At 41.5% G+C, this 17,009-nt stretch overlaps 1 protein-coding gene across 1 annotated transcript; it reads right to left on the bottom strand.

Moving 5' to 3' along the window:
• Positions 1-225: 225 nt before the first annotated feature.
• Positions 226-15,720, bottom strand: PTGER2 (prostaglandin E receptor 2). The gene is given in 3 exon segments (XM_090270881.1): positions 226-3,563; positions 3,565-3,780; positions 14,191-15,720. Coding segments are annotated over 3 exon segments (1,089 nt in total). The 5' UTR covers positions 15,034-15,720; the 3' UTR covers positions 226-3,533.
• Between the last annotated feature and the right edge of the window lie 1,289 nt (positions 15,721-17,009).

Genomic DNA, 17,009 nt, shown 5'->3' with positions numbered 1-17,009 from the left:
GAGACTGCTCCTCCCTTGTCCCTTCTGGCCTACAAGTGATAACCGCTTGTAAGGGATCCTTCACTATCCCTTGTTGATTCCCTAAACCTCACTTCTCTGTAAACATTCCTTTCATGCAATAGCCCTCAGCTACCTTTTGAGTGTGTCATCTCTTTCTGCTGGAATCCTCACCGATATATTTGACTCTTAGCAGGATTTTAAAAATCAAACACACGAATGGCAGAATTAAACCACCCAAAATGACCTTTAATAGTACATATATTTTACAGTAAATAAAAAAATATAATTCAAGAAAATTCACTTATAATAAAAAAAGTCACACAATCTACTAGAAAAAAGAAAGTAATTTTCTGAAATAAAAATTAATGCCCAATACATGGCCTTGGTCCCATGTATAAATTAGACTGTAGTTTTTAGGAATTGCTAAAATAATATTTATTCCCATAGTGTGTTTCATTTCAGGTAATCAAAATGCTTTGTAAATTTAAAAAAAAATCAGTTATAATGCTGTTAGTGAATAGAGGTATGTTATAAATGTGCACTCGGTGAGGAAATCCAATGGAGTTACGTATCTGATGAAGACAGAAGATAGTCATCAAATATTCAAGTTGCGACACCACCTGTATGAAGTAGGCATTGTAAGTCCACATATATAAATCAGTCATTTGCAGACAAGACTGTTTCTCTATCTGTGAACGGCTCAAGCAGGGATACTTCTCAAATTCAGAAAACTGTTAGATTGGCCTAAACCACTACATTTGGCTAAGTGAAATAAATAAACCTCCACTTAAGTGCAAGCTAATTGTCTTAGCCTGACTTTCTAAGTCATTAAATTCTAAACCTGAATGTGTTGGTTTTTTCTTGGTTCAAATCAGAAGTGATATTACATTAACATTAAGACAGGAGCAGGCAGGGGTGCCAAAAGCTTAACGAAGCACACTGAGAATGTGTTGTGGAAGGGTTTTGCCCTCCCCTTGGCTCAAGGCTTATGGCCTCTGCCAGCTTAGTGATTTGGTGTTGGTGCTGTTTCCAGAGCTTTGGTTTGGCTCTTGGTTGCCATGGGTTCAAACCACTTTGAGATTCAGGTATTTGGAGAGGCTTTCTGTAGACTCTAAGAAAACTCAGGTCCCTGTCAGCTTTTTGAAGACTTGAAGCCACAATTTAGTACTAGAATTTCCCAGTTCTTTCCTGGGAAAGATGGTCTGGGGCCACAGTGAACCATCCAGGAATAATTTGGCTCAGGACAGACTACTTTTGCCCATTTCTGGCATTTTGAGGTGAATATTCATGATAGTTTCTTTTTCCCTTTTCATTCCACTGATTGTTGAGGGCAAAGAATAAAATCATCACAATTCGTTTCTTTAATATACCCAGGTAAGCTCTGTGTTATCTTCTTTAACTTGAAAACAACTCAGTAAACTTAAACAAGTATGTGTGATGAGATGGGATTAAAAAAATATTCACATATCCAATCGTAGTAATTTTTTCTGTTACCTTTAAATTACCATTCGTAGTAAGTGATTGACTATTACACAGGATTTTTACTTCCAATTCCTTCCATGTATGTATCAGTGCAAACAAGACTCATTTAAAACAGTGCAAGAAACAGAAGTAAACTAAGAAACAAAGCTCTAGAGATCTACCAGTTCTTAAATAAATGGCTTAAACTGTTACATTTGGTTCCCACTAGTGATATTATGTTCAAGTTTGCTATTCTAAGTTTTCAGGTATTATTCCAGATTTTTGGGGGGTGGTGAGGTGGGGTGAAGAACTGTAGATAACATTTTCATTTGGAGGAAAAATGTCATCTGATAAAAGAAATCAATCTTCCACCTTCAAAGTAACCTTAGAATTTTATGTTTAGGAATTACCCATGAGCTTAATTGGTTCCTTTTAGAACAATTTCTTAACTTTAGAATAGTTGGTAGATAGGGAAGATTTATTTACATGTCCAGATTGTACTTAAGTTAAATTTTGCCTTGTTTAAATTAGTAGAAAAGCAAATCATTTATTTATTTATTTTCAAACAAGAGCTGATTTGATATAGATTGTGTCAAAACACACTGATGCCCAGAATGGTTTAGGAAAACTCTTAAGTGATTATCTAGTTTGATAACTCCTTATAGGAAATGGTTTTACGTAAGCAACTGAATGAGACTTTGGAAAAAACTAATATCTCTCTTTTTTTTTAATAACAGCTATCTTATAATAACACTCACTGAAAAAAAATAAGGTCATTCTACTATTTTGAAGATCATGCTGTAAGGAAAAGAATCCTCTAGTACGAAGTATTTTAAACTCTAATTTATAATGCAACAATACTTTAACAACCTGCTAGGTTTTTCTACTTTTATCTTGTTGAAAAAAATATTATATCTACACTAACTATAAAATGTTATTTTGGGAAATTCATTGAATACTATTTCATTTTCAAACTTTTGTTTTATAGTTCATTTCTGTAACATTTCAAATACGTTTACACAGTAACTAAGATATGACTAAACAGTGGAAACTCACTGAAATATTTTGATGCTGAGTTTACACTATGCCAAACATTTAGATTTAGAAATATATAAAGATATGACTCATTGTTACATGATTTCCTATGTAGTATTAGTCAATCGGTGTTTCCAGGATAAAAATATAGGCAGATAAATTTTGCTACAATACAATCCTCTTATTAAGTAGATGTTAGTTATGGCCTCAACATCAGTGTTAAAAGGGTTCCACTGTAACTGAAGAACTGCCCGGATTTTTCAGTTTTTAACCCCAATACGTGACTTCAGACACAGCCACATATACCCTCCACTGGAAAGAGATTGAAGAGTACTAATCAGAATTAACTCTCTTAATAGCCTATTATTTCTGGTTGAGAGGAAAATTCTTAAAAGTTTTCTTGATTAGTATTAGCACAATGGGCACTATAAAATACATAATCTGACACTTTGAGACACCGTTTCCAGAGGACTAGTGAAAAGCTGAGTCTGCTCTTCTATGAGTAATACTGTAGTGATGAGAGAGTACTCCCACATACACAAACATCACAGTACAAAGTGCCTGCGATTTTCTAACTTACTGTCCAAAGAACAGGCTTGTTAAGCAATCAAAAAGCATGAGGTTGGTTGCTTTGACATATCTACTTCCCAGAGAATACATATGAAGTTTTATCTAGTCTGACTGTACACTGTATATTTATAACAGCAGTAACTGTTTCAGGTTTTAAACAAATTACAAAACCACATGCTTTCTCATTCAACAGGAAAGCTTAAATCAAAAGGCAACCAGATCTTTAATGCAGTTGGTTGCTCTTCTAAAAGCCATGTAACAGGCTCAGAGGGTAGATTTTATAGCTCCTTCTGACACCTTCCAGGAAATGCCTTGTCAGCACATCTGTAACCTAAACCACTGCTAAAATGTTGGTTTACTTACTCTGTTTTATTAGGGTAGCTTCATTTGTTTATAAACTAACTTCTTTCATTTCTCTGAGGAGACCTTTCAAACGATCTTCCAGATGCTGGCTAACTAAGCACTTCTTAGCTATTGTCCACAAAGGTCAGTCTATTTACTGGCATTTGACCGTGTAGAACAGGAAGTTTCTGTTGCTTCTTGTGTTCTTAATGAAACCCGACAACAGAGAACTGAACGCATTAGTCTCAGAACAGAGGGCCTCAGGATGGCAAAGACCCAAGGGTCGATTATTGAATTAATTGATAAAAATCTAAGTGCTTGGAGGTCCCATTTTTCTTTTCGAGAAGAGGTTTCATTCATATATGCAAAAATCTGTAAGAAGCAAAAAGGGGAAATGGTGTTAGTTTTACATTGCAGCGGTGGACAGGCTTAGACCATATGCAATTTTTCAAAATTTAAAAATGTGTTTTGTTTGTGGTGGTGGTGAAAGGCGAATGGCAAAATTTCACACTTCTTCCACATGTTTATTCCTTACAAAAACTCTGAAACATGAGTATTGTCTCCTTTTGGCAGACAAAGAAATGAACTTCAGGGAAGTTAATAACAACATGCTATGCTTCCAAATACTTAATCTGACTTAATTATCACAATTCAGTGTGAGAGGGTACACAGAGAGTGTGGGTTTGAATCAGGCTCCATATATATTTTTGGGACCATAAGTAAAAAAACTAACTTCTTAGTGCTTCAGTTCCATCTGTAAATTAGGTGATGACAACAATACCTCCTTCTTAGTTGGAGGCTGATAGGAAGTAACATGTATAAGCTACTTAAAACAGTTCTCACTAAGTGCCCCACAATGTTAGTTATTATCTCCATTTTACCAATGAAGACACTCAGGTGCAGAGAAGTGAGGTGACTTGCCCAAGTTCCCAGGGCTATTTGGTGCTGGAGTCAAGACACAAATCCCAGCTTCCTTGACACCAGTGCTTTGCTCCCCAGGTGCTCCACCCAGGTCGCCTATATTAGAGCAAAGGTCTTCAGAGCAATGTCCTAAACACTGAAAGGCTGACACATCTTTTACACATTGACCAGTGTTTTCAAACTGGTATACCAGCTCTCATTGGATTCCTTAGATATGTAGAGAGCAACACAACGTTTTGGTCAGATTTAAAGAAATGGAACTGTATGTACTCGGTAAAGATCAAACACTGTCACACGGTTTACAGAAAAGAGAAAACAGATGTAAATCACACCCAGGCATTTACAACTGTTCTTTATAATGCTCCAGGGACTTTCTTAACAATGGTAGCCCATAGGTTAGAAAACTATTCCTTCTTTCCTCCACTCTTCTTCACCAGAAGAAGGAATGTTTTATTTCCTTCTGTTCGGCTTACTCTGCAGGCATCTGACAACTGGATATACAAAGCATATTGCAGTTGCTTATGTTAGGACAATAGCAGGAAGGTTTGGCAGCCACAGGTGTTTATGCCAGAGAATCTTGGCATAGGGAATGGAGAAAAGCCTTGGCAGTTGAGTAAGGAAAAAGACTTGATGGTGGATCTCCCTGATTTTTGAGAGAAGAGAAAGTTAGGTGGGGATATGCAATGAGGCAATAATTTTCTTGGCAGCTAAACTATTTCAGATGAGAAATATGCAGGACTTATATAGTGCCTTTAAGGAGAAATTTTGGAGTTTAGAAATTCAGGATAACATTATATATAAGTCTGGTTGATTGAAATATATTAGTCATCACACACACACACACACACACACACACAGCTGGGCACTCTGCAGCAGAAAAGTCTGAGTTTATAATCTAGTTTAACCAAAGAATAAGATACTGAACAATTTTGGAGTTTAAAAATTTGGGATAATAGTGTATATAAATGTAGTAGATTAAAATACATTAGTCACCATACACACACACTCACAGAGACACATATGCAACCGGAACTTTGTAGCAGAAAAGGCTGAGTTTATAACCCAGTTTTGTCAGAGAATATGATGACACTGAGCTGGCTAGCCCAGTGGGAAATGTAGAGAGGGCTAGTGTCACAGCTGCACACATGAAAATGAGTCAGGTTTTCAGTTCCTGATCTCCTTCAAGTGTGATAGAGCAATAAGAAGTGAAAAGTGGTTTTAGAGGATGAAGCAATTCTGTACTATTTGTTTCCTTTCCATTTCATCCACTATGCTGCGTGATTTTTGAAAAGGCTTAAAATTTGCATTTCAGGAGCTGGCCAATATTTTACAGAAGACAATTTCTTCTTTTACACGTGGAAAAGAGATCTACTGCAGTGATCCTTGAAGTTCTTGATAAAAGTTTTGTCTTCCCCTTCTTCTCCTACCTCATTATTTAAATTTGGTCCTTGTCTTTTACCTAGAGTTCACCATTTTGATCTTGTAGATCCTGTTTTTAAAATTATTATGAAATATACATAACAAAATTTACAATTTTAACCATTTTGAGTGTCATCAAATGCATTAACATTGTTGTGCAACCATATTGTTCTTTCTCCTATGTTTTTATTTTCTATACATTATGATGTCTTGACATCCTAAAACCCTTTCTGGCTGGGCAGAGACTGCCCCTTGGGGATGGCCAATTCTTAGATAGCCAGGGGTCACCCAGGAGCAATCCTTTGATATGCAAAGTAAGGAATCCCAAGCTCCTCCATCTGGCCCTGTACCCCAGGAGACAATATTCCTCTGCCTTCATCCTCCCAGGGCCCTGGTACCAGGCAACTAGCGACCAGTCCTACTGAAATGAGCTTGCTGAAGTGATTCTAACAGCCAGTCCTAAATTGGTTACCCTACCCTGCTTCGCATTTTCCCTTGGAAACTCCAGTAAGGGCTGTGGCCCATGCTCTCCCCAGCAACTGCAGCTGCCTTCTGACCTGCACTAGTACTTTCCCATGTGGCCCTTTCCTATGTTGTGCGGTCCTCCCTGTTTCTAGGACTTGCGCGTATGATTAAGTTTGTTTTCCTGAGCCTCTCTTGTCTTCTCCTATGGCCACACCTAACTGACCATCACATGAAAGAACAGAACAGCAGCCACCACCACCATCCGTTTCCAGAACTCTTTTCATCTTCCCGAACTGAAACTCTACCCATGAAACAATAACTCTCTGTTCCCCTCTCCCTCCAGCCAATCCTGGTTCTTCGTTAAAGGCTAACATATTGTATATAAATCAATTAATTAATGTTTCAATGATATTCTGCTTCAGAGGCTGGTAAATTTATACATAGTTTTATGGACACTACTAATACATTTGCTATAAGAAAAATACAAAATGCTAATCTAAATGAGTCAAGTGAGTTTTAATTTCTTAGGAAAGGCTATCTCTATGGGGCTTTAGTAAAACTGATACCAACAAAGCATCACAGGTGAAAAGAAGTGTTGTTGTTTTAAAATCTTTTATAGAATCCTTGCAGCCTCCCACAGAAAACTTCATCCTGGCACTGACTGGATACTGTTCGTTTGAGATGCTGTCCTACCACCAGTACAACCACATAGTGTGTTCATAATTTTAGAGCAAGTGAGAACTTTATCTAGCAGCTCATTGAAATTACCCAAGGAGGATTAAAAATATCCTGATGGCTTGCTCCCTCGGAGACTCTGATTAATCATATTTGGGCTGTAACATGGGTATTGTGGTTTTTAATCCCCACCCTCTCCCACAACGGGATTCTAATGTGCAGCCTTAGAACCTTAACTAACACCTGAAATAAAAACAAAAGACCCACTTAGACCTGGCCAAACAAATAACTTTGCACTTCTAGAATTCCTGATCATTAACATACAACCTGATTTTCCCTTGGAAATTGAATGGAGATAGCAGCTAATATTTACTGAGTACCTATGTGTGCCAGGCATGGTGTTAAGCAATTTATGTCTTGTGCTATTTAATCCTTACATGAATCTGTCAGAACATGGTGGCAGCTGGACTGCCCACCTGGACTTTTGACAGATGCAAATAAACCATATGCAAATTAATTTGGACCTAGCCCCTCCCATAGGAAATAAAAATGGACTTTGCTCATTCCCAGAAGAAATGTTGATGGACCTAGCCCTCTATGTTGACTGGCCTTGTGGGGGAAAAGCAGGGAGATGTAAATGGCCTGCTGAGTGTGTTGATGCATAAACTCACCCTAACCGAAATGTGTTTGGCAAAGTGTGGAGATGGCACCTGCAGACACACAAGCAGGCAATTACTATGGGACTCCGGGGGTGACTGGGAGTCTCCACTCCCCCTTCTCCCTTCTTTCTGCTTCTACAGGCCTGTGAGGTGGACCAGGAGTCACCTTCCCCTCGCTTCCCTTGCTCCTATGGGCCCTTGAGTTGGTCTGGGAGTTTCCTCTTCCCTCCAATCCCCTTCCCCCTTTTCCTTCAATAAACCTGGTGTTTAATCCTAGAATGGTCTCTGGGTGATTTCTCAGAGCAAGGCTACCTAATAGAACCTACAAAATATTATTATTCCATTTTAGTAAGGAGAAAACTAAGGCTTAGAAGGTTAGTTATTTGTCCCAAATCACACTCCAGGTAAGTAGGGAGGCAATGGAGTCACGCTCAAGCAGTGGCATCAGAATTTTTCTTCCAGCTACTATGCTGTTGCAAGTCTGATGTAAAAGTCTCATATAAAATTCACCACTGACTGGGTTTGTAAGAGACAGCTTTTCAAAGGTGTCAGCAAGATTTATGGGAATCACTGTTCCTGTTAAGAACCATGGCTGTATCTAAGTAGCTACTTGGCTTTCTTGGTGCTTTTCTTTCCCCCACTTTACACGACGAAATTGCAGGCAGAGATTGTTATACATTTATCTCCCTGTGAAAGACATTAGCAAGTATCCTGGCTATAGGCTTTGCGTAATTCATTTTTTAGAAAAAATTACATGGGGAGATTACTTTGAAGGTATTTGATTTTTAAAGAAATTTCTCCCCCCATGCTTCATGGTAGAGGGAACAGGAGCCCATTTCCCTTCAGAAGGAGAGACTGGGGCATGGATGTGGCTCCAGTACTAAAGAGTGTCCCCTGCCTTGTGCTCCAGGTGATCCCAGAGCCAGACACAGAAGAGAGTTGATGCTAAGGTTTAGAGCTCTGGGCCTGTATATTCCAGAGTGGTGGCTCCAAACCCTCTGAGAAGATGTTGGACACTATGAACCATCTACCCAGAACTCCAATAAACAAAAGATTTTGCAAATGACTTCAAAGTGAGCCATGTGTTGTCCATGAAGTACAGGCATGCAGGGAGTGTCAGCCTTCCCCGGATTCACGCTCCCTATCCATGGCCTAATACTCATAAATCCTGCAGAAGTCTTAAGTCTAGTTTTCCGTTAGAGGGGGACAGTTTTAGGTAACAAAATAGTTTGAGAAAAATGAAGCTTGGTAGATCTAAAATAAGTTGAGGCACAAGGAAGATGAGCTCAAGATAAGGATTGGGGGTGGTGATCAGAAACTTCAAAACAGAGGACAGGAGAAGCCATGGAAACTAAGATCAGGTTGCAGATGAACTGGGTCTTAAGCCTGTAGGTGGAAAGAGACTTGTTGATCACCTTCCTAAAACACTGTGTCTCTAGAGACCAACTGCATACCATTTCTATTCTCTTTCTTTTTTTTTAACTTAATACTGTGATGGCCTCTTGCAATGCCAGAAAAGAAATATACCATCCCTGAAAGCTGTTTTTCTTTAAGCTGAGGTCTTAGTCATTAGAAACAGCAGGGATGATCAACTTGACCAAGGGTGGAGACATAATGTACAACTTCTCTTTTGGGGAAAGGACTATGGTTCTTGCTGTCTAAATTTTAAAAACTCAGTGTAATTCTGTCTTTGTTCACAAACACCATTTCATAGTTCAAAGGGCAAAGGAAAGGATGTCAAATGGAAACACTCATACAGAAAAACTTTCTTCTCTTAAAAAATACTGTGTATAAAGCCCTGGCTGCTGTGGCTCAGTGGATTGAGCGTTGGCCTGTGAGCCAAGTGTCGCTGGTTTGATTCCCAGTCAGGGCACATTACTAGGTTGCACGTTGGGTCCCCAGTCAGGGGCGCCCGTGAGAGGCAACCACACAGAAAAAAAAAAAAAGTACTGTGTATAGTATACAGATGATGTGTTGTGGAATTATGCACACGAAACCTGTACAATTTTGTTACCCAGTGTCACCCCAATAAATTCAATAAAAAGGAAAAAAAATGTAATGTGTATTAAAACTATTTAAACAATCCCCAAACACATCATTAATGATGCATGAATGATAAAAGACCTTCCAATAGTACATGGATATTAACTTAAAACATCACCAAGCAAAGTTCATTATGGTTATGCATGGAGATTTCTAGATTGCTCTTTCATCCCTACTCGAATTGCAATATTTTCCTTGTATGTAATTGGTCAGTTTCATATCAGTTTTACAAGCCCCATACATGTCATAAAGAGTACCAGGAATGAACAGGAAACTCCATTACTATTTACCTGAGTTTGTTCTGTATTGCAAAGATCAGATTTCCACTAATCAGATTTACCTAGAAATTATAGCCCTAAAGAATTTCTAAACATGAAGAAATTTTTAGAATGAGTCGATGGTTTGCTCTTGAAATTTTAGAACTGAATAAAATACATAAGCGCTTTATCCTAATGGCATGTGGAAAACAGCTTAAAATGACTGGAAGTTACCCACAATTATTAGTAAAGTAGTGAGAAAGTGGCTTGATGTGGTTGGGAATGAAGACACAAACATATCTGAGGCAAGAATGGAGTCTGATATATTCCCTGCGCTCTGTTCCATTTCATGAAGAAAGTTTCTATTTATCTCTGAGATGATGACAACCGCTGATTAACGTAAGGAGGAATTTATTAATTTACACAATATCCCTTTAGTGCATAAACAGTTTAGAACATGTTGTTGGTCCCATGCATGATTTCATATTGGACAGCCAAACTAATGTCATTTCCTAAACAAGTCATGCCTTTTTAAAAATTACTTAAATGTTTTATGGTACCAATGTAAGATTTTACATGAGGGCTCGTCTGATTATTTCTTAATTTACAACAGCATTTACATTAGCCAATCTCTTTAAATCTCAGTCTCAGCCTTTTAACTCACAGATCTGTAGAGAAGTAAAGAGGAACTACACACTTGGCCCCAGCTCAGGCCCCTTGATCTGGTATGGAGTAAAAGGTCTTTGCCATTTTATTTTTAAAGCTAACAAATTGGAATTAAGAGGCAAAGTGGTCCAGATATTTATAACATCCTCACAATTCTCTTTGAAATCTCGGGTTAATTTTCTCATGTTACCACAAAATGAGCACTTTCTCTCTGATAGTATAGTGGTTAAGTGCCTAAGCTCTGTGCTTAAACTGCCTGGCTTTGAATACTGGTTCCAACATTCACCAGCTGTGGGACTCAGGGTAAGCTATTTGCCTATCTGTAGAATGGGAATAATAATAATATCTATTTTACAGGTTGTTATGAAGACAATGGGTTAGTGTATGTAAAAATTAGCACTCAAAAATGTTAGCTATTTTGATGTTGATGATAGTAATGATATTTGAGTTTGAACCTGACTTCATTGCAGAGCTCTGGGTATTTTACATTTTGATGTTCTCACTTCCCAAACTTCAGAAGTCCTAGACTGAGATTCTTGGAGGAAGTAATAATTCTAATCTGCTCACACCTTGAGACAGCAATGTTAGTAGTTTCAGGTTTCCTAAATCCCTCCTCCTCCTCCCCCCACTCCTTAAGTGCTGGAATAAACTGGCATTTCACTGGGCATTCTCTTCCTTCCTGGGCTACTTTTGAGGGACATAGCAGCTCTGGAGGGAACTGGCAGAGATAGGGTAAGTTGCCAGTATTTTCTGGGATGTAAGGAATAAAATTAGTTGGAATAGTTCATTAATAACTTTTCTTTTTACCTTGCTTACATTTTAAGTTGATAATATTTTGTATAAATTGAGTTAAAATATATTGACTAAAATTAATATACATTTTTAAAATTTTTGTTGTGTGGCTTCTAGGAAATTTTAAATTCTATGTGTGGCTCACATTTGTGGCCCACACTGTATTTCTATGGCACTGCATGTGCGCTGTGAGAGGAACAGGAGAATGTCTGAAGAAAACCACAAGACTTTGCCATGTCTAACAGTGTCCCCAGTTAGGATGTGTGGAAATGATTCCTGCCTCAGGTGGGAGATCGGTGTAGGCCTTTCTGACCACAGGTTTAGTGTGGACCAATAAACTAAAAGGACATGGGGAAAAGTGCCCCACCAGGCACATGATGAGCATTTTGAAATAGCAGAATGTATGCATCAAACAGTGGCCATGGGTTTGAATGATCAGACATGCCCTCTAAGAAATAACTTAAATTGGGATAGTGCAGAATTTTATAAGGTTTAAAGTATTGTGTACTAAGAATCTACTGACAAAATAATCTTCATCTAGCCCCTCCCCATGCCATAAACAGGCACTGTAAGTAAAAACACAGATTCAAAGCAAACCTCCTACTCCCCCACTCCTTCTAACGAGATTTCTAGCTCTTAGCCCCTTCCCTGTAGCAATTCTGGATTTGCCCCTTGCTTAATATTAAATGGAGGGGGAAAATATGTGTATGTGTGTGTATTCCTATATATTCAAATGTATAAAATATACATATATTTGAAAATAAACATATGGCAATGATGGAGTCTTCATGATAAAAGGCAAATTTACCTAAAAAGAGGGGAACCTATTGAAAATCACTGCCTTTATTTTGAAAAATACAGTTTACACAGTAGATCAGTCATGCTCAAAGGTGAGACCTTTTTCCTTCTGCTCTCTTTCTCTAAAGAACTTAGGGAAGGAAATAACAAGCTTTTCTAAAAGTTTCTGGTCTAAGCCCATTCCTAGGCTATTTAAGTAGCTGGGGGTCAGGGGTATTTTTATATACACACTCACAAATAATAAATAAAATTCCAGGAACAGATATCGTAAGGCTCACCTGTCCAAGACAGGCACTCTCCAGTTCAGAGGTGATTTATGTCTCCTAAGTTGAATTCTAAGTTGTTTAGTGGAACTTGAAATGCTTTTCTTTTATAGGTATTTATTCTGCATCCTAGTCCCGACCCCCAAACGTTGATTTACCTCCTAACATAATCTAAAGGTTCTATCAGTAAAACAAATAAACAAAAAAAACCCATAGAAGCCATGCTGATCTCTACGTCATAGCATTTCTGTTGCGCAAACTTCCCAGCTGTGTGTGGAGTGGGAGTTGCAGCCTCCCACAATCCGACTTCATTTAATAACATTGTACATTTTACACAGTCCATCTCATTCCTCCCAAAGTGTAATTTACTCATTCAGACCAGCTTCTTCTCTGACAGAGGGTGGTGTAGAAGTATGTGGACAGTGAGGACCAGGGAGAAGAAAATATAGCTAGGAAAAGAAGTTAATTTGGGGCAGGGGAGGGTCATATCCGGGCATTTAGCATCCTGTGTTCTTTCCCACCCCTGAGAATGAGCGTATAAAGATAATTAAAAACAGTGATGATGGTGGGAAGTAAGATAAAGTTACTTTTTCAGCTTCTACAGGTCAGATCAGCTAATGGCAGGCACTGTCCATCACTTTTTTTCTCCAAGATTGTGGCAGGTGGGAGTCACTGACAACTACTTACTCTCTGCAGGGTCAGTCTTGTTCTTCTGAAGATTATGAAATGGAGCTGCCCAAACTTCCGGTCCCCATGTCTCTGTAAGAGGTCAGCCCGTGCTCAGACATATCCCAGGCTCTGTACACCTTAGGAGGCTCAAACTCACAGCATCGCAGAACTAACTACTGAAGTTGCCCCAGACCAGGACAGCACCCATCCCAGTACCTAGGCTCCTGTCCTTCAGTTCTTCAGGCTCTGGCCTGCAGGGTCATGGCAAGCACTGGACATGCCTACCTCTTCCATCCCTGAGATGGATCAGCTATTCCTATTGTGGTTTTGTGCTCATAAAGTGCACAATTATATGCTGAAGAGCACCTGTATATATTTCTGACAGTGACATCAAGATATTTTGTAAGAATACAAATGCCTCCTCTAGAGGGATCTCAAAAGCTTAGCAAGGGGTTGCTTCCAAGCAATCAGCCTTCCTCTAATTATCATTACAGACTTATTATGAATTTTCATGGCCACAGAATTACACTACCAATATGTAAATTATAAATCCCATAAACTAGGTGTTTGTTGAACTTCCAGGACAAATAACGAAAGCTCTGGAGTTCTGAAACAGGGACCCTTCTCACCCGGGACCATTCTCCATGGCAGCTGCAATGCCATGAGCTGAGTACCACATTTTACCCTGGGAGAAACACAGGCAAAGTATGGAGAACTAGCGCCAGTGTGTGGGAAAGGGCTACCAGGAGGTAAACTGCAGCTCAGGGAAGTCAGATTGTAACTGCCAACCACCCAGAGGAAGGGGCTACCTCCTCCTCAGGTGCTATGCCAGGGAGCGGGACAGGGACACTATAAAGGGCCTGTGATTCCAAGATGGGGAGCTTGGCTGGCTCAGTCAATGTCAAGGCTCCCTGTCAGTGGGACTGTATTCCTGTATGAGAAACACTAGCAGAGAGGCCCATGCGCCAGGGTTAGGGGGGTAAGGAAGTGCGTAAAGGTGAGAAGAGACAGGGGAAGTCTACAGATCTTTACAAATTAGGACACATTTTTACAAGTTGCAAAAGTTTGTATGGCAGTGGAGAGGGTGGAAGTGAGAGGCGGGAGTGTGAGAAGGCTGCACAGAGCTGGGCTGTGGAAACGAAGTCAATGACTTACTGTGAAAGGCAAGGAGCAGATGGCGAAGGTGATGGTCATAATAGCAAGGAGAATTAGGTGGTCCGTCTCCTCCGCCACGGACACCCTTTCCCCTCTCCTGCGCGTCGCAGGGCCGCCCCGGCCGCTACCCATGGAGGGTCCGCAGCGGCTTCTCCTGCTCCGGCGGTGCATGCGGATGAGGTTGACGATGACACTGAAGTTACAAGCGAGCACCGCCACGATGAGGAGCAGCAGCAGGGTGGCGTAAAGCTGCAGGTATGCGGTGCGCTCGTGCCTGATGAAGCACCACGTCCCGGGGCAGTACTGGACGTACTGCCCGTAGTTCACCAGCGGCAGAGAGCAGAAGAGCAGGGAGACAGCGTAGATGACGGGCAGCACGGCCAGGCCGCCGCGGCGCTTGACGTGGCGCTGGTAGAAGTAGGGGTGCCCGATGGCTAGGTAGCGCTCCAGGGCCATGGCGAAGAGCATGAGCATCGTGGCCAGGCTGAAGAAGGTCATGGCGAAGGCGAAGTAGGTGCACACACGGTTCTTTGGCGCCAGTGCCACCAGGGTCTGATTTCGCGCGTACGAAGCCAGCACCACCGGGCTGATGAGGCAGGTCCCGAGCAGGTCAGTGAACACCAGCTCGGTCACCAGCACGTGGAACAAGGAGATGGAGTTCCCGCGGCAGGCACTGCGCCCCGCATCCCCCCGCCAGCGGCGCGCCAGCAGCGCCAGCGCGATGAGGTTCCCCAGCACCCCGGCCGAGAACATCACAGAGCTGATGGCTGGGCTTTCGCCCGAGGGGAGCCACTGTCGAGTCTCGCAGCCCTCGGACCAGGAGTCACTGGAGGCATTGTCCATGGTGGGGTACTGGGAGCAGAGATGTGTCCTCCTCTCCCGTCTTGTAGACCTGGGAGGAGGGAGGTCTGAGAGTGGGAGTGCTACGGGACCCAGAGAGAAAAGGGGAGGGATCGAAATCCAGAACCCCCTTCCGGCCCCCAGCGCGCCTGCCCCAGGGCAGGCTCTGCCCGGGTCTCCCCCAGCTGCTGGAGAGGCAGCGGGGCTGCAGCATCCGGCCGGCGCTCGAGGCTCCACCGACCGCAGCACACCGCCTGCCGAGGGGGCTGCTTCCTCCTCCTCGGCGCCGCCTGTGCTGGGCGCAGAGTAACCGATGTTCCGAGGCAGTCTCCCACGAGATGCACTGCGAGTCCCACGGGTGCTCTGGCGGGGAGAGGGAGGGGAGACGGATCCCGGCACTGGCAGGCCAGGTGCTGCGCAGAGGCGCGTGGGCTGCTGGCGCCTGGGAGCTGCTTGCGGCGAGCGGGAGCGGTGGCTCTTGCTCCGCTCCCTCGGGTTCGGGTGCGCAAAGCCCCCAGTCCTCCCGCCTCCTTTAGGCAGTGTTCAGCTCTAGCAGGGGCACGGAAGGCGGCGAAGGGGAAAGCAAAGCGACTCGCCAAACGAGAAGCTAGGAAGACCCAGTCCCGTGAGGTGTAAAAAGAAGGGAACAACAGACACCAAAGAAGGCTTGCAGTAAGACCAATATGTTCTTTTTTCCCTTCTTCTTTTTAACATTCTCAGGAAGATACACTAAGAGGGCGGGACCAGAATTGGCAGGAAGTGACTAGCAAGCATCCAAGGAACTAAGCCATGCATGCCCCCAGTTGCCTGTTGCACTGTTGCTTTTATTTGGTTGCCAGCATTTCACCTTTTCCTGTGTCGACATCATAACGGATAACCACTTGTTTAAGTAACCATTTTTTTTTTTTTAAGGAAAAAAACCCCCAAACAAACAATAGTTCTTGTACTTGTGGAGAATTGTTTGTGGACACAGCTTTAACTACTGCACATTGTTCTCTACTCAAGCTCCGCCTAGAAAGAAAAGATTGTTAAGACATTAATTTTTTCACAGGTAATCGTGGCCTATCTGGCAAGACCCATTTCTGGTAAAGTTTATTGGTTAAGTGGCCTGGTTAAGAGACTGGAGCTGACAAAAATGATTGCTTACTATCTATTGTCATACTTGCAAAGTTGTGAAAATGGGCTGATGGGTTTTTTTTTTTTTTTTTTTTTTTTACATCCAGTTTGACAGACAACATGAATAATTATATTCTATAAGGAAGGTCATATTCACTTGGGGAAGGGAGGAGGAGAGAAAGGTGAAAGGATCTGCCTAGGAAACTGGCAAGGGGAAAAGATTCATTGTTGGAGCAAAGGAAAGAGTGCTTGCTGAAAAGCACACCTTACTATAGCCTACTTGCTCCCATGAGTATTTTAGCTCACATTGATAATTCTGGCCTGGGGAGTGGAATGGGGATGAGGGCAAACTAAGGGGGTTCTCTTTTTCTCATATAAGAAGTTCAACAGTGGCAGGTTGGTGAGCCTCCCCAGGAATCTTTTCTCCAGCCCTGTTATTCCTAGCATGTTGGCTTTCTGTCTACATGCTCTTCCCCACCTGGTCACCAGTTGCTGCCTGTATCAGTCAGAATTCAACCAGAGGAACAGAACCACTATAAGTGATAAAGCATTAGAAATTTATTGTTAAGCACTAGACCTATGCCCTTCAATATGGTAGCCACTAGCCACAAGTGGCTATTTAAATTTAAATGAATGAAAATTAAATAAGAATAAAAATCTTATTTCTCAGTTGTACAAGGTACATGTCAAGTGCTCAAGAACTACATGTGCTTAGTGATTACATTGGGCAGCTCCTATATAAAACACTTTCATTATCACAGATGTTCTGTTGGACAGTGGTTAAATGATCATGGGAGTTGATTAAGGAGTCTATGCAAGGCTGTTTGCTCTCTTTGGTTCTGGTGTTGAGGCTGAAGTCACCA

This window comes from Furipterus horrens, unplaced genomic scaffold, assembly GCF_987537825.1.
Source record: "Furipterus horrens unplaced genomic scaffold, mFurHor1.1.pri manual_scaffold_3, whole genome shotgun sequence".
NCBI classification, from domain to species: Eukaryota; Metazoa; Chordata; class Mammalia; order Chiroptera; family Furipteridae; genus Furipterus; species Furipterus horrens.
This window is presented reverse-complemented; position numbering and strand designations above follow the sequence as displayed.